At 43.0% G+C, this 25,291-nt stretch overlaps 1 protein-coding gene across 1 annotated transcript in view; it reads left to right on the top strand.

Moving 5' to 3' along the window:
- ttn.2 (titin, tandem duplicate 2) overlaps positions 1 to 24,778 on the top strand; it is a 191,715-nt gene extending 166,937 nt beyond the window's left edge. Inside the window, 41 exon segments of the mRNA XM_055230344.1 lie at positions 82 to 669; positions 748 to 1,050; positions 1,127 to 1,423; positions 1,536 to 1,823; positions 1,913 to 2,212; positions 2,337 to 2,488; positions 2,574 to 2,724; positions 2,809 to 3,108; positions 3,195 to 4,961; positions 5,105 to 5,398; positions 5,493 to 5,780; positions 5,893 to 6,192; positions 6,277 to 6,611; positions 6,682 to 8,413; positions 8,492 to 8,794; positions 8,889 to 9,200; positions 9,284 to 9,574; positions 9,669 to 9,968; positions 10,081 to 10,222; positions 10,301 to 10,464; positions 10,614 to 10,861; positions 10,864 to 10,918; positions 10,999 to 11,093; positions 11,095 to 11,124; positions 11,126 to 11,285; positions 11,379 to 11,975; positions 12,068 to 12,358; positions 12,443 to 12,742; positions 12,904 to 13,206; positions 13,305 to 13,607; positions 13,690 to 13,958; positions 14,160 to 14,475; positions 14,576 to 14,881; positions 14,981 to 15,280; positions 15,552 to 16,127; positions 16,210 to 16,515; positions 16,601 to 16,983; positions 17,058 to 17,268; positions 17,361 to 23,012; positions 23,098 to 23,376; positions 23,489 to 24,778. Of these exon segments, the coding sequence (XP_055086319.1) occupies positions 82 to 669; positions 748 to 1,050; positions 1,127 to 1,423; positions 1,536 to 1,823; positions 1,913 to 2,212; positions 2,337 to 2,488; positions 2,574 to 2,724; positions 2,809 to 3,108; positions 3,195 to 4,961; positions 5,105 to 5,398; positions 5,493 to 5,780; positions 5,893 to 6,192; positions 6,277 to 6,611; positions 6,682 to 8,413; positions 8,492 to 8,794; positions 8,889 to 9,200; positions 9,284 to 9,574; positions 9,669 to 9,968; positions 10,081 to 10,222; positions 10,301 to 10,464; positions 10,614 to 10,861; positions 10,864 to 10,918; positions 10,999 to 11,093; positions 11,095 to 11,124; positions 11,126 to 11,285; positions 11,379 to 11,975; positions 12,068 to 12,358; positions 12,443 to 12,742; positions 12,904 to 13,206; positions 13,305 to 13,607; positions 13,690 to 13,958; positions 14,160 to 14,475; positions 14,576 to 14,881; positions 14,981 to 15,280; positions 15,552 to 16,127; positions 16,210 to 16,515; positions 16,601 to 16,983; positions 17,058 to 17,268; positions 17,361 to 23,012; positions 23,098 to 23,376; positions 23,489 to 23,781 (19,880 nt within the window). The 3' untranslated portion in view covers positions 23,782 to 24,778.
- Positions 24,779 to 25,291: the final 513 nt, after the last annotated feature.

Genomic DNA, 25,291 nt, shown 5'->3' with positions numbered 1-25,291 from the left:
AAGGACAACATTGTTGCATTGATATTATCTATCTTAACGAATCTACTTTATATTTACATTTTTTTCTGTTTGTTAATGCAGAACCACCAGAAGTCAACATGAAGGACATCCCACACAACACTGTTTATGTAAGAGCAGGATCGACGCTTAAGTGTGAAATTCCATTGACAGGCAAACCTTTGCCTAAGGTTACACTTTCAAAAGATAATGTTGTGCTCAAGTCAACAATGAGGTTCAACTCTGAAGTCACTCCTGACAGTATCAAGATTACTCTCCGGGAAAGCATTGCTGGAGACTCAGGACGCTATGACATTACAGCTGCAAACTCAAGTGGCACAACAAAGTCCTTTGTCAATATCGTAGTTTTGGACAGACCTAGTGCTCCCCTTGGACCTGTTGAGCTCTTTGATGTCACAGAAGACAGCGTTAGCTTGAAGTGGCTTCCACCTGCCTATGAAGGCGGCAGCCCCATCACAAATTACATCATCCAAAAGAGGGAGACGACCACAGCTAACTGGATGGATGTTTCATCTGCTGTAGCCCGTTGCAACATGAAGATCATGAAACTTACTACTGGCCTTGAGTATCAGTTCAGAATCAGAGCTGAAAACAGATATGGAATAAGTGAGCACATTGATTCTCCGATAGTCTCAGTCAGCCTGCCTTACAGTGAGTAAACTAAATATTTCACTGTACATTTAATTTGGGACATGTAAATGTTAATGTTACTTATTGCTTTCTCTTTAGCTATTCCTGATACTCCATCTACACCAGAGGTCACTGCTGTAACAAGGGAAACCATAACTGTCGCATGGAAGGAGCCTAAGTCTGATGGTGGCAGCCACGTTTTTGGCTACCATCTTCAGATGAAAGACAAGAATAGTATTATGTGGCAGAAAGTTAACAAAACTGTGATTCGTGCAACCCACTTTAAGGTCACTAATATCAATGCTGGACTCATCTATGAGTTCAAGGTGGCAGCAGAAAATGCGGCTGGATTCAGCGCCTTCAGCAAGATTTCCGATGCTGTCCTGGCTATTGATGCTTGTGGTAAGTTGAATTTATAATTACAGAAAAGCAAGCAGTTCATTACAGTATATATCAAAAACATTTAATCTATTTACAGAACCCCCTGTAAACCTTCGTATCAGCGACATAACAAAGAACTCCATCAGTCTAGCATGGCAGAAACCCAACTATGATGGTGGATCGCCAATCACTGGTTACATCATTGAAAAGAAAGAAGTTGCCAGTGGCAAGTGGTCCAAGGCTAACTTGACCAATGTTAGTGACACACGCTACACTGTTACTGGCCTTACTCAAGATGAGTCTTATGAGTTCAGAGTCATGGCAAAGAATGCAGTCGGTTCAATCAGCAACCCATCTATGACTGCTGGACCAGCAACATGTGTAGACACTTATGGTAAGTCAGAAGTAATCTGCTTTATGAAATTCTTTAGAAGTTTTAAAACTTAACATTTAATCCACTTACAATTGAACTGTAACATTTTTTTGCTTGTGTCATTGTTGTTCAGGTGCTCCGGAGATTGAAATACCACAGGAGTATTTCCAGGAGGTTAAATACAAAGCTGAATCCAATGTTGAACTCAAATTTAATATCATTGCCAAACCTGCCCCTACTATTGAATGGATGAAGGATGGCAGAGAGCTCAAACCATCTGCACAGGTCTCATTTAAACACACATCTGAATCAACAAGTTTGTTCCTGCGAGAAACAACTCGTCTCAACTCTGGAACATATGAAGTGAAGGTGAAGAATTCCCTTGGGTCTACTTGTGCTGTCGTCAGACTTCTTATACAAGGTACTAAAAGCTTTATCTAAAGATCAACCCAGTGAGGATGAGGAAATAATCAAACAATACTAACATACAGTCTTCTCATTCATTTACAGATAAACCAGGGCCTCCAGCTGGAGAGATTCAGTTCAAAAAGGTCACTGCAGACAACGTCACTATTATGTGGTCCCCACCTTCTGATGAGGGCGGTGCCATGGTTACACATTACATTGTTGAGAAGAGAGAAACTAGCCGAATCATGTGGTCCATTGTCTCAGAGAAACTCATGGACTGCATTGTCAACGTGCCCAGACTCATCCAAGGAAATGAATATATCTTCAGAGTTCGTGGAGTCAATAAATATGGCATTGGAGACCCACTTGAGTCTGCACCTATTATTGCAAAGAATGCTTTTGGTAAGTTGTGTTTAAGACTGTGTGTAATTTAAAACATAATGGTACGTTTATGTACCAGAAGAATGTTCTTCTTAAATACATGCTTTTATTTATTTATTTATTTTGTTTATCTCATTTACAATAGTGCCCCCTAGTGAGCCTTCCAAACCTAAGGTCACAATGATCACCAAATCCACCATGACTGTGATTTGGGAAAGGCCAGCATTAGATGGAGGCAGTGATATTGATGGTTACTATTTGGAGAAAAGAGAAAAGAAGAGTCTGCAATGGTTTAAGGTCAGTCATGAGTGTAATTAATAATAATAATAAAATCAAATACAATGTGCAATACTGTAGTAATACTTATTTCATATTTCACCAGGTGGTGAAGGGAACCATAAGAGATACCAGGCAGAAAGTAACCGGCCTTGTAGAGAATAATGAGTATCAATACAGAGTCTGTGCTGTCAATAAGGCTGGAGCAGGAAACTACTCTGAGGCATCCGATCTATACAAGGCCTATGATCCAATTGGTATGTCTCTACAATTTTGATTCTTTTTGAAGAAATTGTATTATAGGAGCATGTCTAAATCTAATACATTTATGTAATTTACAGATTTGCCTGGAGAGCCATCCAAACTGCGTGTTATTGACTCAACAAAGACCTCTATCACATTGGGCTGGGAAAGGCCAGTCTATGATGGTGGCAGCAAAATCACTCACTATATTTTGGAGCAGATGAATACAGAGGAAAAAGAATGGGTCATTACAAACCCACAGGTTGAATCCTGTGAGTATGTGGTGTCCCATCTCAAACCAGGAGTATACTATTTCTTCAGAGTTTCTGCCGTCAACTGCAAGGGCAAAGGAGAAGACATTAAGATGTACCAACCAGTCCAAGCCAAAGATATTTTGGGTTTGTTTAACAATATGAATAATAAGAGTAAGAATAAGAATAAAAACAGTAGATCTGATAGCTAATATGTTCTCTTTTTTCAACAGAGGAAGCTGACTTGGACTTAGATGTTGAAATGACTACACAGTACACAGCCAAAGCCGGCCGTGATGTGGAAGTATTTATTCCGTTGAAGGGTCGCCCTACTCCCAATGTTACCTGGAGACGTGGAGATCGCAATATTGCCGGTGATAATCGCTACACCATAAACAGCACTGAGCGGTCTACCACCCTGCTCATCCCCAAAGTCACTCGTGATGACTGTGGAAAGTATCTCTTGGAGATTGAGAATGGTGTGGGAGAACCGAAGATTGTCACTGTTTCCCTTAAAGTGCTTGACAGCCCATCAACCTGCCAAAAACTCATAGTCAAGAATGTGACAAGAGGAAAACTTACCCTCAGCTGGGAGGCTCCTCTCATTGATGGTGGTTCACCTGTCACTAATTATATCGTCGAAAAGAAGGCCTCCACAATGAAAGCTTTCCAGGCTATCACTAGTGAGTGTGCCAATACAACATATAAGGTCACTGGTTTGGAGGAAGATGTGGCTTACTTCTTCCGTGTGTCTGCTGAAAATGAGTTCGGTGTTGGTGACACCTGTGAGACTGCTGAGCCTGTGAGAGCCACAGAAACGCCTGGAGGTGTCAAAGACCTTGTAATGCTAGATTCTACTAAGACCTCAGTCACTTTGCAGTGGACCAAGCCTGACCATGATGGTGGCAGTCACATCACAGAGTACATCATTGAGAAAAGAACAGAGGAAGACTCTACCTGGACTTTGGGAGCCACATGCAGACGTTGCACTTGCGAGGTTAAAGGCCTTAAAGAAAATGCCATCATGGACTTTAGAGTGTTTGCCAAAAATGAGAAGGGCACAGGTGACTTTTCACAGATTGGTCCAATTATAGTGAAGGACTTCATCATTCCTCCAGAGGCCAGTCTTGTTGATTATCCCAACGGTGAACTGGCTGTTCGTATTGGCCAGAACATCCATATCGAGTTACCTTTTAAGGGCAAACCAAGACCTACCATTAGCTGGCTCAAGGATAATCAGCCTCTGAAAGAAAGTGATAGAATTCGCTTTAGAACAACTGACAACAAGACCGCTGTCACAGTCAGAGGAGCCAAGAAGGAGCATGCTGGCCAATACACTTTGGTTTTGGATAACAGGACCATTAAGAATTACTTTGACATTAATGTGATTACTTTGGGTCCTCCATCAGTTCCAGTTGGACCCATTCGCTTTGATGAAATTAAAGCCCAGAGCATCATTATCTCCTGGGACCAACCAAAGGATGATGGTGGCAGTGAGATCTCCTGTTACAGTGTAGAGAAGCGTGAGACTTCTCATGCCAACTGGAAGTTGGTATGTTCTAGTGTTGTGAGGACCACTTTCAAGATTCCCAACTTGGTCAAGGGAACAGCATACCAGTTCAGAGTCCGTGCAGAGAACAAGTTTGGAGTGAGTGAGGCTCTAACCTCACCTGAAGTTATTGCCCAGCATCAGTATAAACCTCCTGGCGCACCTGGAAAGCCTGTAGCTTATAACGTCACAAGTGATGGCATGACTATCAAATGGGAGGCCCCAGAATTTGATGGTGGTTCTCCAATTTTGGGCTATCATGTAGAGAAAAAGGACAGGAACAGCCTGCTGTGGCAGAAGGTGAACTCAACCATTATTTCCAACAGAGAGTACAGGATCATTGGCTTGATGGAAGGTCTTGAGTACTCCTTCAGAGTCTATGCTGAAAACAATGCTGGACTTAGCCCTGTGAGCGAGCAGAGCAAACATGCTCTTGCTATTTCACCAGTTGGTGAGTATTAAACAAAAAAATTGTATGTATTATATTACATATAAGATATAATGCTATTTTATTCACAGTTGTATTTGTTGATTAATTGCATATAATGTTCAATAATGTACAGTTAAATTCATTCATCTTCCTTTTTTTTTTAGATCCACCTGGAACTCCTGTCTGCATTGATGTGACAAGAGACTCAGTCACCCTGCAGTGGGATGTCCCTAAGAGAGATGGAGGCTGCAAGATAGTGGCCTACAGTGTTGAAAGACGCCAAGGCAGAGGGAAATGGCTCCGATGCAACTTCACTGACATCAGTGAGACACAGTTCACTGTAACTGGCCTATCTCCTGGAGATAGATTTGAGTTCAGGGTGATTGCCAGGAATGCTGTGGGTACAATAAGTCCACCATCCAATGCCTCTGCTTACATCATGACCAAGGATGAGAGTGGTATGTATTAAATTAAATTAAGTCTATGCAAACTCCCATAGCTTGATAAATTATCTGTTGGTATCTGAGATCATTTTAATTTGTTTGTTCATAGTTGCCCCTGAAATTGAGTGGTCGCCAGATCAGATTCTCACGTTACGAGCTGGAGAGAATGTAAGGCTGGGGTGCACCATTACAGGACGTCCTGTTCCACAGGTTTTGTGGTACAAGGATGGTAAAGAGATTGACAAGAGAACCATGATTGACATTGAGATTACCACTGGCATTGGCACAAGCAGCCTGTTCATCCGTGACGCAGATAGGAACCATCGCGGCATATACACTGTGGAAGCTAAGAACAACTCTGGAACCAAGAAGGCTGAAGTCAATGTCAGAGTACAAGGTATTATTTATTCATTTATTTATTATTATTTATTTTTATTTGCCATATTTTAATTAATTTTATTATAGGATTATAATTTATTTAATTATTTTTAATGTACCTTTTGTCTCAGATACTCCTGGACCAGTTGAGGGTCCCATTCGTTTTACTGGCATAACTGCTGAGAAATGTACTGTCTGGTGGAACCCACCAGAGAATGATGGCTGTGCTGCCATTACACATTATGTGGTTGAGAAGAGAGAGACCTCTAGGATTTCATGGGCTATGGTCACATCCAAGTGTGAAGCCTGCTCTTTCAACGCTACCAATCTCATCAAAGGCAATGAGTATCAATTCAGAATTTCTGCTGTCAACAAGTTTGGTGTGGGCAGACCTCTGGATTCTGATGCCATTATTGCCCAGATGCAGTACAGTAAGTGTTAATGCAATATGACATTTAATTACCAGTATTACCCAGTACGCTGCTTTATATATAAAATATTTACCTCTATTCCAGCTGTACCTGATGCCCCCGGCACTCCAGATGCTACTCATGTCACTGGAGACAGTATTACTCTGGGCTGGACCAGGCCTAGATCAGATGGAGGCAATGAAATCAAGCATTACATTTTGGAGAGAAGAGAGAAGAAGAGTCTGCGCTGGGTGAAGGTCTCCTCAAAGAGACCTATCACAGAGCTGAGACATCGTGTCACACATCTGACAGAAGGCAATGAGTATGAGTTCCGTGTCATGGCTGAAAATGGTGCCGGCATTGGACCAGCTAGCAGCACTTCAAGGCTCTTTAAATGTAGAGAGCCGACATGCGCTCCGAGTGCTCCAACTGTAATAAAGGTATGAATATCTGAATACATGTCTTTTTCCAGTTACCAAATGTACCTAACTTTTTAACTTTTTTTTATAGGTCATTGATTCAACCAAGTCCTCCATAACCCTGGAATGGACTAAGCCAGTGTTTGATGGTGGCATGGAAATTATTGGCTACAATATTGACATGTGCAAAGCCAGTCTGGAAGAATGGCACAGAGTAAACAGGCAAATATGTATTCACACAAAGTATACAGCAAAGGGCCTGGTACCTGGAGAACTCTATAAGTTTAGGGTCAGTGCTGTGAACGGATCTGGAGAGGGTGAAGCCTCAGTGATGGCTAGCCCTGTCCAAGCTCTGGATAGGCTAACTTCTCCTGAGATTGACATTGGAGCCGACTTCAAACAGACCCACATTGTCAAGAATGGCGGCATTGTAACACTCCATGTTGCCTTCAGAGGAAAACCAGCTCCTCTTGCCACATGGTCGCGGGCTGATGGGGAGCTGCCTGTCATGGCTGATGTCAACACATCAGACTCCTTCTCTACTCTCACTATTGAGGGCTGCACAAGATATGAAGCTGGTAAATACACTCTGTCCTTAGAGAACAACAGTGGACGCAAGTCCATCACATTCACAGTCAAAGTGCTGGATACACCCGGACCTCCTGGAGCCATCTCTTTCAAGGATGTCACTCGTGGAGCCTTGACAATGATGTGGGATGCTCCCTCAAATGATGGTGGAGCAAGAGTTCATCACTACATTGTTGACAAACGTGAGGCTAGTCGCCTTGCTTGGCAAGAGGTCACCACAAAATGCTCTCGCCAGATGATCAGAGTGACTGGTCTGGATATTGGCGTGCCTTATCTGTTCAGAGTCATAGCTGTTAACCAGTATGGCCAGGGAGAGGCTTGTGAAATGACAGACCCTGTCATTGCCACTGAAGAACCTGCTCCTCCTAAGAGGCTGGATGTTGTTGATACCAGTAGTTCCACTGCTTCTTTGGTATGGCTGAAGCCTGAGCATGATGGTGGCAGCCGTGTCAGAGGCTACATTGTTGAATTTAGGGCTAAGGGAACTGACCGTTGGGTTGCTGCTGGAGAGACCAAGCTCACGAAAATGCTGGTTGAGGGCCTGATTGAAAACACAGAGTATGACTTCAGAGTGAAAGCTAAGAATGATGCAGGAATTAGTGATCCTCAGGGAACATTAGGATCTGTGGTCATTAAAGAGCCTCGCATTGAGCCTACAGCTGACCTCAGCAGCATCACCAACCAGCTAATCACTTGCAAGGCATCCAACACATTCACAATCGACATCCCCATCAGCGGCAGACCTGCTCCTAAAGTCATCTGGAAGTTGGAGGAAATGAAACTTAAAGAGTCCGACAGAGTTGTCATCAGGAACACAACTGAGAGAACCACTTTATTAGTTAGAGACAGCAAGAGAAGTGACAGTGGAAAGTATTATCTTGTATTGGAGAATGCTGCAGGAGTGAAGACGTTTGCAGTCACTGTACTTATAGTGGGCAGACCATCACCTCCCACAGGCCCCTTGGAAATTTCTGGAGTTTCCTCAGAGTCCTGCACATTATCCTGGTCAGAGCCAGCTGATGATGGAGGCTCGGAGATTTCTAACTACATTGTGGAGAAACGAGAGGCGGGCTCTGCCTCCTGGCAGGTGGTCAATTCCAGTGTGAAGAGAACTACAATCAAAGTAACTCATCTGACCAAATACATGGAGTACACCTTCAGAGTATGTGCTGAGAATAAATTTGGAGTTAGCAAGTCAATTGAGTCTGCAGCAGTTGTCATTGAACATCCATTTGGTAAGTATTGACTAACATAAATGATAAAACCTAGAAGATTTAAAAGTAATGTATTTGTTTTGTGTGTGTTTTTTCCAGTGCCTCCAAGTCCTCCAACTCGTCCAGATGTTGTGTCTGTGTCAGCTAATGCCATCAGCATTAAATGGGACATTCCATATGCTGATGGTGGCAGCAAGGTTACAGGCTACTGGATTGAGAAGAAGGAGAGGAACACTATCCTCTGGGTGCGTGAAAACAAACTGCCTTGTCTTGAGTGCCATTACAAGGTTTCCAACTTGATTGAGGGCTTGGAATACCAGTTCAGGGTGTATGCCATGAATATAGCTGGTCTCAGCAAAGCCAGCGAGGCCTCCAGACCAGTTTTGGCTCTAAACCCAGTTGGTAAGGTTTTTTTTGTTTTTCTGAGACAATATGAGAACGTCAGAAAGGCACAAAATATATGACCCTAATTTTAATCCCTCTTCTTTTAAAATAGATCCACCTGGCAAACCTGAGGTGACCGACATCTCTCGCTCTTCTGTATCTATCTGCTGGACTGTACCGTTCAATGATGGTGGCAGCAAGATTGTAGGCTACATTGTGGAGAAAAAGGTCTACAGCACAGATGAATGGGATGACAACCGCTGGCTCAAGTGCAACTACACCACTATCACAGAGAACTACTTCACAATCACTAATCTTGGAGAGGGAGACACATATGAGTATCGTGTTATTGCCAAGAATGCCGCTGGTGTCCAAAGTGCTCCTTCTGAGATAACTGGGCCAGTCACCTGCAAGGATGAATACTGTAAGCATGAAGTTACATTAGTTAGAGATTTAGCTTAAAAATATAAGTTCATGTTACTAAGTTAAATGTATTGTTTCGTGTAGCTCCACCCAAAGCAGAGCTGGACAGCAAGCTGGTGGGTGAGACTGTTACAGTGATGGCTGGCTCTGACCTAGTGCTGGATGGAGCTGTGGGCGGCAAACCAGAACCCACTGTTTACTGGGCCAAGGGAGACAAGATTCTAGAACTCGGAGAGAAATACTCTTTGACCTACACTTCAACTAGAGCCATGGTCGTTATTAAAAACTGTGACAGATATGACACAGGGAGATACATCCTGACAGTCAAGAACGCTAATGGAGTGAAGATTGCTGCTGTCAGTGTCAAAGTTCTTGGTAAGAAATCATATTGAGTAATAAAGGCTTCTGTTCCATCTTAAAGAAACAGTCTTCATGCAGTGTTGTGAAAAATGTTCTTTTCCACTTTCAGATACTCCTGGAGCGCCTGCTGATAAGATAGTGATCAGCAGAGTGACTGAAGAGAAGTGTACTGTATCCTGGAAGATTCCTCTAGAGGATGGTGGTGATACTGTCACACATTACATCGTAGAGCGCCGTGAGACTAGCCGCCTCAACTGGGTCATCATGGAAACTGAGTGCAAGTCTCTGTCATGTGTCAGCTCTAGACTCATCAAAAACAATGAGTACATCTTCAGAGTCCGTGGAGTCAACAAGTATGGCCCTGGAGTTCCACTGGAGTCTGAACCAGTCATTGCCAGAAATGCATACAGTACGATTCTTCCTAGAGTTTTGAATATTTATTGGGGAACAAAGTTATTAGATACGACTTTGCTTGGTGGTGTAGATGAAACAACTTAATTAATACAATCCATCTCTTCCAGCTATTCCATCACCTCCAGGCACACCTGAGGCCACTGCTGTTGGTAAAGAGCATGTCATCATTGAATGGCTGAAGCCTGAGAGTGATGGCGGCAGTGAAATCAAAAACTACATTGTGGACAAACGAGAAAAGAGCAGCACGAGGTGGGTATAGCCTTCAAACAAAAAATGCTTGGAAATGTTTTGTTTGCTAATTGTTTTGCTTCCTCTACCATAAATCAGGTGGACACGTGTGAATAGGACATACACAATCTATGACACCCGTCTGAAAATCACTGGTCTGATTGAGGGAAGTGAATACCAGTTCAGGGTGACAGCCGTTAATGCTGCGGGTGACAGTCAGCCTAGCGACGCATCACCTTACATTCTCTGCAAAGACCCAACATGTAAGATAATTAATAAAATAATAATAATGATAATGATAATGATAAATTCTTAAAAAATTATTTATTATTTTAAAAACAACTGAAGTGATTTTCATGGAATTCACTGTAAACATATAAAATAAAATTATAACACATTGTTCTCTCTTCAGATACCCCAGCTCCTCCATCAATGCCACGCATCAAAGACACAACCAAGCACAGCATTTCCATGACATGGACAAGGCCAATGTATGATGGTGGTTCAGACGTCACAGGATATGTGGTGGAGATCTTGGAGGAAGGGTCCGAGCAGTGGTATAGAGCTACAACAAAGGCCCTTAAGACCAATGAATATGTGGCTGCAGGACTGGCAGCCAATAAGAAGTACAGGTTCAGAGTTGCAGCTCTCAACAGCAAATGGGCACTGGAGAATTCAGTGAACCCAGTGCCGAGGTTTGAGCCAGTGAGAGAGTTGGTGAGTAGAAAGCAATTAACCTGTTAACAACATGAAATGTTGTAAAATTCCAGCATTATTTTGTATAATTCTTTCCAAAGAAATGCCCGACCTGGAACTGGCCGATGACCTGAAGAAGACCGTGTGTCTGCGTGCTGGAGGCACCATGAGACTGAATTTGTGTCTGTCACCGGGTCCGCCCAACGCCTGTGGTTGCCTGGAGGAAGGACCGGAGTTGAACTGCAGAGCCGTGGCTACATTGAGACCACAGACACCTACACCTCACTGATAGTGGAGAAGGTGACTCGCTATGACTCTGGGAAATATGTTGTTGAGGCAGAAAATCCATCTGGCAAGAAAACTGCCACCATTCTTGTCAAAGTCTATGGTAAGCGTTTATGCAAGACACATTAACATAACATGGAATATATTTTCACAGCATTCTAGGTATTTACATATTTATTTACTCTTTCACCCATAGACACCCCTGGCCCTCCAGGCTCTGTAAAGGTCAAGGATTACACCAAAGAGTCTGTTGTCATTACTTGGGATGTCCCAAGCCTTGATGGCGGTGCTCATGTCAGCAATTACATTGTGGAAGAAGCGTGTGAAGCCAACATGAAATCTTACAAGACTGTAACTACAGAGTGCAGAAAGACACTCTATAGGATTACAGGACTGGAAGAGGGTGTTCACTACTTCTTCAGAGTACTACCTGAGAATATATATGGTGTTGGAGAGCCTTGCGAGACAGCTGAAGCTGTTCTGGTCTGTGAAGTGCCATCAGTTCCCGTGGATCTCCAGATGGTTGACGTCACCAAGTCATCCGTTACGCTGCGCTGGGAGAGACCACTCCATGATGGTGCCAGCAGGCTGACTGGGTACATTCTGGAGGCCTGCAAGGTTGGCTCCGACAGATGGAGTGCTGTGGCTACGGTCAAAGCTTCAGTCAGCCAATACACCATACAGTCACTGACAGAGAATGACCAGTACCTCTTCAGGATCAGAGCAACCAACAGTAGAGGAGCCAGTGAGCCGATGGACATTATCACTCCTATCACCATCCAAGAAATTAAGGGTAAAAGATTCTTAATAAACTCATTGCAAGACAAGTTTATGATGATTATTTTTTGTTGATCATCATCACTGCTTTTTTTTTTTTTTTTACAGAGACACCTAAGATCGACATGACAAATATTCCTCAGAAGATTGTTCATGTGCACCGCGGAAAGAATATTGATCTGAACATCCCAATCAAAGCCCGCCCACAGCCTATCTGCTCATGGTCGTTTGGTGGTGTCAAGCTGAAGGATAGCCTTGACCGCATCAAGATTGATAGCAATGGCAAATACACCCACCTCGTAATTCGTGACACCACTATTAATGACACCGGAGACTATACTCTGGAGGTGAAGAACACTGTGGGTGTTGCAATTGAGGTCATCAAGGTCATCATCCTTGGTAAGAGACTTTAACAAATTAAGCAATTTAAATGTTAAGACATTTGTGAAACACATTAAATAATTCAATTTTTGTTTTTATTAGACAAACCCGGTATCCCAGTTGGTCCAATGAAGATCGAAGAGACTGATGGGGTCTCTGTGACTGTCAGCTGGGAACCCCCAGAGAAGGATGGCGGTGCCAATGTTAGTGGCTATGTTGTGGAGCAACGTGAGGCTCACCGCCCTGGATGGAGCACTGTATCTGAGTCTGTCACAAGACCATGCTTCAAGTTCACCAGACTCAGCGAAGGGACCGAGTATGTCTTCCGTGTTGCTGCCATGAATCGCTTTGGGGTTGGTGGTTTCCTGCAGTCTGAAGTTGTGGAGTGCAAGAGTCCCAAGAGTGAGTTTCTTTTAAACTTTACAAACGTTATAGTAGAACTAATCTATTACAATTAAAAAAAAATACATACACAAGCTTAAGTTGTAGAAAATGTAAATGCTAAATTTATTATTATTATTACTGATTTTTTTTTTTTTTTTTTTTTTTTTTTTTAACTACAGCCATTCCAGGACCTCCCAGTAGACCTGAGGTGCTTGATGTCACTCATGAGGGCATGACCCTGACATGGCACCCCCCAGAAGACAATGGAGGTTCTACCATTGCTGGCTATATCATTGAGCGCAAAGAAGCCGGGTCTGACAGGTGGCTAAAGGTTAACAAGAACCCTGTCACTATGACAAGGTATCGCTCCTCTGGTCTCATAGAGGGTCTGGAGTATGAACACCGCATCACCGCTATCAATTCCAGAGGAGCCGGCAAGCCTAGTGAGAGCTCTGCTATTACTGTGGCTATGGATCCCATTGGTATGTATTTAGACATTTAATTTTTCATTTATGTGATTGATGTATTTAATAAGGAAATCAAGACAATTTATTTGCTTGATATGTTGTTTATTTTACAGATCCTCCTGGCCCACCATTGGAGCCCAAAGTCACAGACACCACCAGGACTTCTGTCTCTCTTGCCTGGCTGCCACCAGAAGAAGAAGGTGGTTCTGTTATTACTGGTTACTTTATCGAAATGCAGAAAGTGGACCAGGTGGAATGGACCCTTTGCAACACAACTCCTACAAAGATGTGCGAGTACACCCTCACTCACATGCCTCAGGGCGCAGAATACAAGTTCAGAATCATTGCCTGCAATGCAGGTGGTACTGGAGAACCTGCTGAGATTCCTGGAGTTGTAAAAGTTCAAGAGATGCTTGGTATGTGGCTGTGTCAAATAGTCAGAAGTAACCTGGAGGTTAAATGATAAGCTCTACTAACATTATCTAATATTATTCTTAGGCTATCCTGACTATGTCCTTGATCGTAAATATGAGGAAGGCTATGTGGTACGCCAGGGTGGAGTCGTTTGTCTATCTGTGCCAATTAAGGGTAAACCTATTCCAACATGCAAATGGACCAAGGATGGTCGGGACATCGCACACCGGGCTATGATTGCAACTAATGATGATGTGACTGAGCTGGTCATCAAGGATGCCCACAAAGATGACACTGGAACTTATGACCTGGTGCTGGAGAACAAATGTGGCAGAAAGGCTGTCTATATTAAGGTATTTATTGGTATTCACTTATTTTATGGGATTACTAGTTAAAACTCAGACCTCTGTCAATTTAGGATATGTGAAGGAATCACAGGGATTGTGGATGTAAATAAATAGATCTATACAAACATACATGCATAAATAAAAAGCACATAATAGAAGGCATTATGACGCTTTGTGTATTAATCAGAAATGTATCCCTTTCTTAAGGTGAAAGTCATTGGTCGTCCAGATGTTCCAGAAGGACCTCTGGAGTTTGATGATATCCAAGCAAGATCAGTGCGTGTGAGCTGGAGGGCACCATCAGATGATGGCGGTTCTGACATCCTGGGCTATGTGGTGGAGAGGCGCGAGGTTCCCAAAGCTGCCTGGTACACAGTAGATGCCAGGGTAACAGAGACATCACTTGTTGTCAAAGGACTGAAGGAAAATGTGCAGTACCACTTCAGAGTTTCTGCTGAAAACCAGTTTGGTGTCAGTAGATCCCTTAAATCTGATGAGCCTGTCACACCAAAGACACCGCTATGTGAGTTTGATTGACTTTTTTTATGTGGTTTGTTTAGTTTCAGTTTGATATCTGGAAGGAAATATGGAAGATATGTAAAACCTATCATCATTACTTTTAGGTGCACCCGAGCCTCCCAGCAACCCACCAGAGATCATGGATGTTACGAAGACCACTGTGGCCCTTTCCTGGGCACGTCCTCGTGATGATGGTGGTTCTCGTGTCACTGGATACTATGTGGAGAGGAGGGAAGTGTCCACAGAAAAATGGGTCCGCCACAACAAGACTCACATCACCACGACAATGTACAATGTTTCTGGTCTTATCCCAGATGCAGAGTATATGTTTAGAATTGTAGCTCAGAATGACATTGGAAAGAGTGAACCTGGTCCTGTCTCAGAGCCAGTAATCTGCAAAGATCCATTTGGTAAGTAACATGCTGTGTTAATTAATATAGTGGTAACATAAAATAAATCTTATTGCTTGCTTTTTTCCTATTTTAATGTTTGTTATTTTTGTCTTTCAGACAAACCAAGCCAACCTGGAGAGATTGACATTGTGTCTGTTACCAAAGATTCAATCACCATTCACTGGCTTAGACCTGAACATGATGGTGGCAAGGAGATCCTAGGCTACTGGATTGAGTTCAGAGAGTCTGGAGAGTCTGCATGGAAGAAATGCACCAAAGAACGGTCCAAGGATCGCCAGTTCACCATGGGTGGTTTAATGGAGGCGACAGAATATGAGTTCAGAATCTTTGCTGAAAATGAAACTGGACTCAGTCGTCCTCGTCGCACCCCAATGGGCATCAAGACCAAACTGAGTGGTAAGATGTTATTTATTTTATAAACAAGTTAAATAAATAATTAATATTGATTCAGTTTTCAACTTAAACAGAAACATATTTTTACAGCACAAAAAACTAAAGTAGGCTTTTTATATAATGCAATTAATTGCATTAATATAAAATGCCATTAATTGATTTATATAAAAAGTAATTAAAATGAGTGAGTTTCATACATAGAGAGGTTTACCATCTCACCAAAGTACTTTTCTTGATTTTAACATACCATTTACACACATTTTTGCCTTTATAGTTGGTGAGGCCCCAGTTTTGAAGGATGAAATGGAAGACACAACAACCAAGCTTGGAGAGTCTGGCACGCTAACCTGTGGTATCATTGGGCGACCTCTGCCAGAGATCAAATGGTACCGCTATGGAAAGGAGCTTATCCAAAGTCGCAAATACAAAATGAGTTCAGATGGCCGCAACCATTCACTGACTATTCTGACAGACGAGCAGGAGGATGAGGGTGTCTACACATGTAGAGCCACCAATGAGGCTGGTGAGATAGAAACCAGTGGTAAACTCCGTCTCCAGGCAGCACCACAGTTCCATCCTGGCTTCCCCCTGAAGGAGAAGTACTATGCAGGTGCCGGCACCAGCTTGCGCCTCCATGTTGTCTACATTGGTCGTCCCATTCCTCAGATTATGTGGTTCTATGGAAAGAAGCCACTAAACCCATCTGAGAATGTGATCATTGAAAACACAGAAAGCTACACCCACTTGGTTGTGAGGAATGCTCAGCGAAAAACCAATGCTGGACGCTACAAGGTGCAACTTAGCAATGCTTTCGGAACCATTGACACAGTACTGCGTGTTGAAATCCAAGGTAAGATATTCAAATCCAAAAATGAACATAGAAATGGAATAATATCAAAAAGTTAATCATCAAATTGTTCCATCTTTACCAGATAAACCCTGCATGCCAGAAGGACCTCTGGTTGTTGATGCCTTGCTGAAGAGCTCAGCTGTGATTAGCTGGAAGCCGCCAAAGGATGACGGTGGCTCTATGATCACAAACTATCTTGTGGAAAAACGAGAGGCCAAAGAAGGCGAGCAATGGCACCTGGTGTCCTCCTCTGTCTCTGGCACCACTTGCCGTGTCCTCAAACTTATAGAAAGCGCTGGATACTACTTCAGAGTTTCTGCCCAGAACCAGTATGGAGTCAGTGAGCCACTGGAAATTCCTTCAGTTGTCATCATCAAGAGTCCATTCGGTAAAACATTTACAGGCATATTATTCTAAATTTTGTCTTCAGTACATCTTGACAATTGCCTTACCATTATTTTACTATTTTCCAGAAAAACCTGGCATCCCACAACAGCCCTTCATCATGAGCTCCACAAAAGACTCCTGTGTCGTCTGCTGGAAGCCTCCAAGCAGCGATGGTGGAGCCAAAATCACAAACTACTATCTGGAAAAACGTGAGAAGAAGCAGAATAAATGGATGTCAGTAACCATCAAGAAGATTGTGGAGACCAACTACGAGGTCACAGGCTTGATCACAGGATTTGAATATGAGTTCCGTGTCAAGTGTGAAAACATGGGAGGTGAAAGTGACTGGAGTGAAATCTCTGCTCCAATCATTCCCAAGTCAGACCAGACACCTCGTGCTCCTATTTTCAGAGAAGAGATCAGGGACATGACTGTAAAGTATCAAGCCAATGCCACATTTGTCACCAAGGTACTTCATTTAGCCGTAATGTTTCAGTTTGTATGATTTTTTAAGAAATTTAACCATTGCTTTCTTTTGAAAAGGTGGTTGGATATCCCAAACCAATGGTTAAATGGTACCGTGGTGGAAAGGAGATCTTGGCTGATGGAACCAAGATAAAATCCCAGGAATTCAAGGGAGGCTACTACCAACTGGTTATTACCAATACTGATGAAAGAGATGCCATGGTTTACCAAGTCAGGGCCACTAATGCTTCAGGATCTATCTCCATGAGTGCCAACCTTGATGTGGAAGGTAACTACTTTTTACTATAATACAAAAGTTGCTGTGTATGTAAACTTAATTTTAATTTGTATTTATATTAATTTATTTAATTTTTTTCTTAGTTCCTGCTAAGATCCACCTGCCAAAAGAGCTCCAAGGAATGGGAGCAGTCCATGCTGCCCGTGGAGAACACATTACGATCAAGATTCCCATCTCAGGAAAGCCTGAGCCTGCAGTTACTTGGCAGAAGGGTCAAGAAATTCTTTCAAACTCTCCATACCATCAAGTCATCACTACCAGATCTTTCACTTCCCTGGTCTTCCAGAAGGGTGTTAAAAGCAAGGATACTGGCTACTACATTATTACTGCTAAGAACAGATTTGGCACTGACAAGCAAACAATTGAAGTCTGTGTAGCTGATATCCCTGAAGAACCAAAAGCACTTACTGTCAGTGATATTTCTCGGGATTCAATTACCCTGACCTGGGAACCTCCTGCAAATGATGGAGGAAGTGACATTATTAATTACATCGTTGAGAAGTGTCCCGCTAATGGTGACAGATGGATCCGTGCTGGACAAACAACTGACTGCACAATTACTATTATTAATATCTTTGGAAAGACCAAATACCAGTTCCGGGTAATTGCTGAGAATGAGTTTGGCTTAAGTCCACCATGTGCCCCAACTGAAGCCATTACCACAAAGGAAGACAAATCGGTCATCAGAAACTACGATGAAGAAGTAGATGAAGCACGAGAAGTTGTCAAAGAAGAGGCTCTATTCTACAAGTTGAAGGAACTGTCCTCCAAATACACCATTGCTGAGGAACTTGCACGCTGTCAGTTCGGTGCTGTCTACAGATGTGTGGAGATTGCAACAAAGAAGACCTTCATGGCTAAGTTTATTAAGGTCAAAGGCACAGACCGTGAGTTAGTTCTCAGAGAAATTGAGGCCCTTAATGTAGCAAGACACAAAAATATCATCTACCTGCATGAATACTTTGAGAGCATGGAAGAGATAGTTTTGATCTACGAGTTCATTTCTGGTGTGGATATCTTCGAGCGCCTTGGCATAGGCAACTTTGAGTTGTCAGAGCAAGAGATTGTTCGCTACCTGAGACAGGTGTGCTCTGCCCTCCAATTCATGCATGCCAACAACTTTGGCCACTTTGACATACGTCCTGACAACATTGTCTACACAACAAAAAGAAGCACCAACATCAAGATTATTGAAATGGGTCAGTCCAGACTGCTGGTCCCAGGAGAAAACATCAGAATGTTGTTCTCTGCACCTGAGTACTGTGCTCCTGAGGTCCACCGCCATGACCTCATCACTACTGCCACAGACATGTGGTCTGTTGGTGTGATGGCCTATGTCCTACTCAGTGGCCTCAATCCATTTGCAGCTGAATCAGTAACAAAAATGATTGAAAATATCTCAAATTGTGAGTATGTGTTTGACAGTGAAGCATTCAAGGACATTAGTCTTGAGGCTATAGACTTTGTAGACAGACTTTTAGTCAAGGACAAGAAACTCCGTATGACTGCTCATGAAGCTTTGGAACACCCCTGGCTCAAGATGAAGCTGGAGCATGTCAGCAATAAGCCAATCAGAACTCTGAAACACAGACGTTACTACCAAGCTCTGTCAAAGAAGACTGATTATATTGTATCAGCAGCTCGCATTGCCTATGGTGGTGCCTTCAAAAACCAGAGAGGATTGGCTGTGGGTAAAGTCAAGATTGGCACTGAGTACCGGGGCCTACGTGCTGGCCCAGTTATGCATGCATCAGCAGAAGATGGTGGTCATGTAAGATTTACTTGCAGTTTCACCAACTTTGACAAGAGCACTCAAGTTTCATGGTTCTTTGGTAATCGTCAGCTGCACCCAAGTCCCAAATATGAGATCACTTACAGCAACGGCTTTGCCAGTATATACGTGAAGGACATTGAGGAGTGCGATGATGGTGTCTACAGGTGCAAAGTGGTTAGTGATGACGGAGAGGACAGTGCTTATGGAGAGCTCTTTGTCGAGTCTGTGAGAAGCATCAAAGAGTACTACCTCAGCCGCTCTGTCAGGAAACTCAGGAAGAGAGTCGACAAGACAAAACTTCTGCAGAGACCACCTGAGTTCACATTACCACTCTACAACCGCACTGCCTTTATTGGTGAAGATGTTCGCTTTGGTGTCACAATTACTGTACATCCTGAACCTCATGTAACATGGCTGAAGAATGGTGAGAGGATCAAACCAGGTGACGATGACAGCAAGTACACTTTCATTAGTGATAAAGGTCTTTATCAGCTGGTGATCCATAACTTGGATAAGACCGATGATGGTGAATACACTGTTATGGCACACAACAAGTTTGGTGAAGACAGTTGCAAAGCCTCTCTCACTGTAACACCTCATCCCGTTGTGGAAGAGACCATGAGACCCATGTTCAAACGCCTGCTGGCTAACACTGAGTGTGTTGAGGGTGACAGTGTCCGCTTTGAGCTCAGAGTTACAGGAATACCCACTCCCTCTTTAAAATGGGAGAAGGATGGTAAGCTACTACAGCAGAGCTCTAAGATTGTTGTCATTGAAGAGGATGTGGACTACCATGTGCTGCATGTCAGAGAAACTCTTCTTGAAGACTCTGGTGTGTACAAGGTCACTGCAACCAATTCTGCCGGATCTGCCAGTTGCCAGGCTACGCTCAAGGTGGACCGTCTGACCTACACAAGACGTGAGTACAAGAGTGAACAAGAAAAAATTAGACATATTCAAAAACAAATTGAAAAGACAAACAAGATGGCTCAGCATATTGCAGCTACAGAGGAACTTGTACCTTTGAACCCAGCTGCCCAAGAAGCCCTTAAATTTGCTGCAGAGATGTATAAGCCTGCTGTAAGCACCAAGAATGTTGAGGGAGAATTTGACATTACTGTAGAAAAATCAGACACCAAGAAATTGGAGGAGGAGAGAAGAATCTTTATGCCATATGAAATTCCTGAGCCTGTGGTTCACGATCCAAAAGCTCTTGATGAGGATAAAGGCATCAAGCAATTTATGCCTTTGTCTGAGATGAAATGGTATAGGAAGATCCGAGACCAGTATGAAATTCCAGAGCGAACAGAAAGGATTGTGCAGAGGAGACAGCGCCGCATCCGTTTGTCCAGATGGGAGCAATTCTATGTAATGCCTCTTCCAAGAATCACTGACCAGTATAGACCAAGATGGCGCATTCCCAAACTGACACTTGATGATTTGGAGACAGTGAGACCTGCACGCCGCTCACCATCTCCTGAATCTGAGGTCTCCTTCCAGTCTAGAAGAAGATCTTTGGGAGACCTAAGTGATGAAGAGGCCATGATGCAGGTAGAGGATTACATTTCAATGAAGAGGGCTGAAGAGGAAAAAATGATGCTTGAGGATGAGCTTGAGCTAGGATTTTCTGCCTCTCCTGTTCAGAGTCCAGTTCGTTATGAAAGACATGAAGAGAGAAGACAAGAAGTGAGACATGAGGCTGTTGAGGTTACTGAGACAAAGAAAAAACGTACTACAGTTGAACAGTTTATGAGAAGGAGAAGATCATTGTCACCCACGTATATTGAGCTAATGCGTCCAGTGTCAGAGCTTGTTAAACCACGCACAAGACCACCGGTTGATATTGAAGCAGATCATGTTGAAAGGAGGTCACCTACTCCTGAGAGAACTCGACCCCGTTCTCCAAGTCCAATCAAATCTGCGGAGAGATCCTCCCGCTCCTCTTCTAGATTTGAACGATCAGCCCGCTTTGACATCATGTCCCGCTATGAGGCCAGGAAAGCTGCTCTGAAATCAGAGAGAAAATTCCAGGTGGTTAGCCAGACTCCATTCAGTCTTGATCATGTGCCTAGAGTGACTGTCAGAATGCGCTCTCACCGTGTTCCTATTGGTCAAGATACTAAATTTACTCTGAACATCCAATCTAAGCCAGATGCGGAAGTACAATGGTTCCACAATGGTGTGGCAATCTCAGAAAGCAGCCAGAAGTATATATTTTCTAACATGAGTGGAGTTTTGTCTATTACTATTCTGAACTGTCAAGAAGAGGACAGTGGCACATATCGCTGTGTGTGCACAAATTCCAAGGGAGAAGCTTCTGACTATGCAACCCTGGATGTATCTGGTGGTGGCTACACAACATTCTCCTCCCGTCGCAAAGATGAAGACGCCACTAAAGGGCATGTCCCAGAGGCTTGTAAAATTGACCATTATCACACAACTCACTTCAAGTCTGGTTATGCGGCAGAAAGCCACATTGCTGTAGAAGAAACCAAAACCAAATTTACTCATGAAAGATATGCAGCCTCATCTGAGAGATACTCATCTGCAGAGAGATATGAGTCATCTGTTAAATATGCATCAACTGAATATTTGTCATCTGGGTCGTCATATTCATCCGATAAGTTTTCTTTGACTGGAAAGCATGCGGAGAAAATGTCAGAAGTTAAAGTTAAGGCAGTTGAAGAAAAAGTCAAGCCTTCTCTTCCTGCAAGAATTCTTACCAAACCTCAGTCTGTCACAGTTTCTGAAGGAGAAATGGCCAAATTCTCTTGTGACATAGATGGGGAGCCAGCACCAACTGTGACATGGATACATGAGACTAGAACACTAACTTCCTCTCAGCGTATCCATATCACTTCCACACAATACAAATCTAGCCTGGAAATTACCTCTGTGACATCGGCAGAGGAGGGCAGCTACACAGTTGTGGTCGAAAATTCAGCTGGCCGCCAAGAGGCCCATTTCACTTTGACAATCCACAGACCACCTCCCAAGGTTGAGATTAAGGCTGTCAAGTCACCAGAGCCATCTGTGAAATCACCAACTCCTAGTGTAAAGTCACCTGAACCTACAGTCACATCTCCTGTTCCATCTGTGAAATCTCCTGAACCCAGTGTTAAGTCCCCAGAGCCAGCAATCAAATCTCCTGCTGTGAAGTCACCTGAACCAACTGTGACCTCTCCTGTTACAAGTGTAAAGTCCCCCGAGCCTGCCACTGTCAAATCACCTGAACCTGAGGGAATCAAATCACCCAGGGGTGTCAAGTCCCCGGAACCAGGTATCAAGTCTCCACAAGGAATTAAGTCCCCAGAAAGAGTCAAATCACCTGAACCTGAGGGAATCAAGTCTCCACATGGAGTGAAGTCCCCTGAGCCTGTTGGAGTCAAGAAACCACTGGGTGTTAAGTCCCCAGAACCTAGTGGCGTGAAATCACCGAAGGGCATTAAATCTCCAGAGCCAACTGGAATCAAGTCTCCAAGGGCTCTGAAGTCACCAGAGCCAACTGGCATTAAGTCCCCAAGAGCTCTGAAATCCCCAGAGCCAGAGGGAATCAAGTCACCACCAAGGATGAAGTCTCCTCCTCCTATCATGTCCCCAAAGAGGGTTATGTCTCCCCCCACTGTAAAAGCACCACCCAAAGTCCTGAGCCAGGTAGCAGCTGTAGCCTGTGAAGGTTCAGTGAAAATGTCCTGCACATGTGAGAGCAGTGTCAAGGAGGTGGTTTGGTATGTCAATGGGAGGAAGATTTCCCAGAGCAGCCATTTTGAAATGCACTACTCTGAGGGTTCCTGTAGCCTTCTCATTCATGACCTGTCAGACACTGACCAAGGAGAGTATGTTTGTGAGATGACATCAGATGGAGGAGTGTCCAAATCCAGTTTCTCCTTTACTGGACAAGTGTTCCAGTCTATACTAATGAAGGTCACCGCTTACAGAGAGCAGCAAGTGGCACTAAAAGGTAAGGATTGGCATCAAAATAATGTATGCAGAAATTACAGTGCTAAATAAAGCTTGGTTTTAACAATCTTTCTGTTTCACTCCAGGGTCCATGACAGTGAGTCATAAACAGTCATCTGCTGCGATGATGATGAAAAAAGAAGTTCACATGGTGGAAGAATCATCGTCCTTCTCTTCCACTCAGCAGTCTATGATGTCCTCAATGATGGAGTCCAGCTCCTTAAGCAGCATGGCAGCAGAGATGAAGTTTGAGACTATGTCAATGTCCAGCATGTCCTCCATGGCTTCAGAGTCATATGCCATGAGCTCCAGCAGTCTATCAGAAATGACATCCCACATGGAAGGGTCCATGTTCAGATCAATTGGTAAGACATTTAATTAACTTAAATTAATTTACCAAGCAAAACTTAAATAGATCAAATAAAAAAAAGAATAAATAAGAATGTACAGCCTATTAAATATATGCTCTGTTTACAGGTGGTCCTCCTAGAATTGAAGCTTTGCCAGAAGACATCAGCATTGAGCCAGGCAAAGTTTTGACAGTTGCCTGTGCTTTCTCTGGTGATGCAAAACACATAGAGTGGTCACGTGGTGGAAAAACCATTGAAGTCACCGCTGGAGGACGCTTCCACATTGATACTACAGAAGATTTAACCACGCTTATCATCACTGGGGTGAAGGAGGAAGATGCTGGAACCTACACCCTCAAACTGTCCAATGAGCTTGGCTCAGACACAGCAACTGTTCACATTAGTATTCGATCAGCGTAAAAAGAAAAGTTTTTCCCTTTTCCCTTCTTTCCTGCATTTTTATTTATTAATTAACCAAATAATATTAGACCTGAATTTCTCTTGTAAATATAAAATATTTTTGTACCAAACTTGACTTTAATTTATGCCAAACTAGACTTAAGTCTAAAGTTGTTATAAATGTGCCATATTGGACTTAGGAGTTTTGATCCTTTTTTCTGTGACATGTACATAATGTATATAGCCGAAGTTAACGGTTATGGGAATGTATGCAATGTAATTTATGACAATCATAATATTAACTGAAACTGTGTGAAACTGAATGTGGTTTAACAGGAGAAAGTTTCGCATGGAACGAATACCCTGTTAAACTGAGAAACTAAACACTGTGCCTCAACGATAAGTTGAAGTCTAAGATTGCCTCAACAGGTAGAGAGGCTCCCTGTTGAAGTTACCTCAATCCAAGACAAAACCAAGTACTGCTGATTAGAGCAGCAAGCTAAGACTGTGAGATCCTGAGTGCTGTTTGCATTTACCCTCATGTAAGCAGGACAACTGGATCTCACTCTCTGACTGATTATGTCATACTGCCATTTTTATGACACGCTCACAGTGCAAGCGGCCTGCACTCCCTGAGCAAGTGTTTTGTTTTGTGCTCAGTTTCTGACAAGTGACCACACGCTGAAGCTCCTGTGTACCATCAACCTGGCCAATCACTTCGTAGTGGAGCAGTCCTGTGCTTGTTTGCAGAACCTGAGCTGTCTCTCGGAGGTCTGCTGTGTGTTTGTGTGTTAGTTTGTAGAAAGTCACCTGTCAGTGGAGCTGGGCATCGCTAAGCACCTGAATCACAGCTGTCATCAGCTGTGCCACAAAGGACCAGCACAGGAAATTCTTGCACGGTGCCAAGCTCTATGGTGTCTATGGTGGATCTTAGTTGTAGCATTGACTATTTTCTGCTGCCTCCCTGAGTTTTTTGTCATTATTGATTTAATAAAGCATGATTGTCAGCACTACCAGATATCTCAATGAGTTTTTTCTTTATTGTATTGAAAAGCCAAAAATTAATTAAAATTAATCTGGCTGTACACCAGTAGTGAGTTGAACACTATTATCAGAGCATTGCCAGAAAGATTTAGTCTAAGAACTTGAACAATTAATAAACAGTGTGCTTTTACATGGGGACAAACCCATTCTCAGGGCAAAATAAATGAAGCCACAATTGCAATTGACTGTGACTTAGCTTCTCAAAAGCGGAAACGCTTTGAGCCACACTATCTCATTGTTGCTTCTCAACCCATAATATCGACATAAGGATGATTTTATCTATGTAAAATTATTTATTTTAAATTAATATGTAAGAAAACAATTATATTTGACATATTCAAACAAAAAAAATTGTCTGGTGTCATACTTATATTTCTTGGTGTAAAAATTTACATGTTGGGCTTTGTCATTTCCCTGTGTTCTTGTGTAAAAAGGCAAAAAGTTTATTTGGAGGAAGAAAAGGCCCATTAAAGCTGGCTCCAAGTTT

This window comes from Periophthalmus magnuspinnatus, chromosome 21 (assembly GCF_009829125.3).
Source record: "Periophthalmus magnuspinnatus isolate fPerMag1 chromosome 21, fPerMag1.2.pri, whole genome shotgun sequence".
In the NCBI taxonomy this organism is placed as follows: domain Eukaryota; kingdom Metazoa; phylum Chordata; class Actinopteri; order Gobiiformes; family Gobiidae; genus Periophthalmus; species Periophthalmus magnuspinnatus.
Note: the sequence above shows the minus strand (reverse complement) of the source record. Positions and strands in the feature narration are given on the sequence as shown.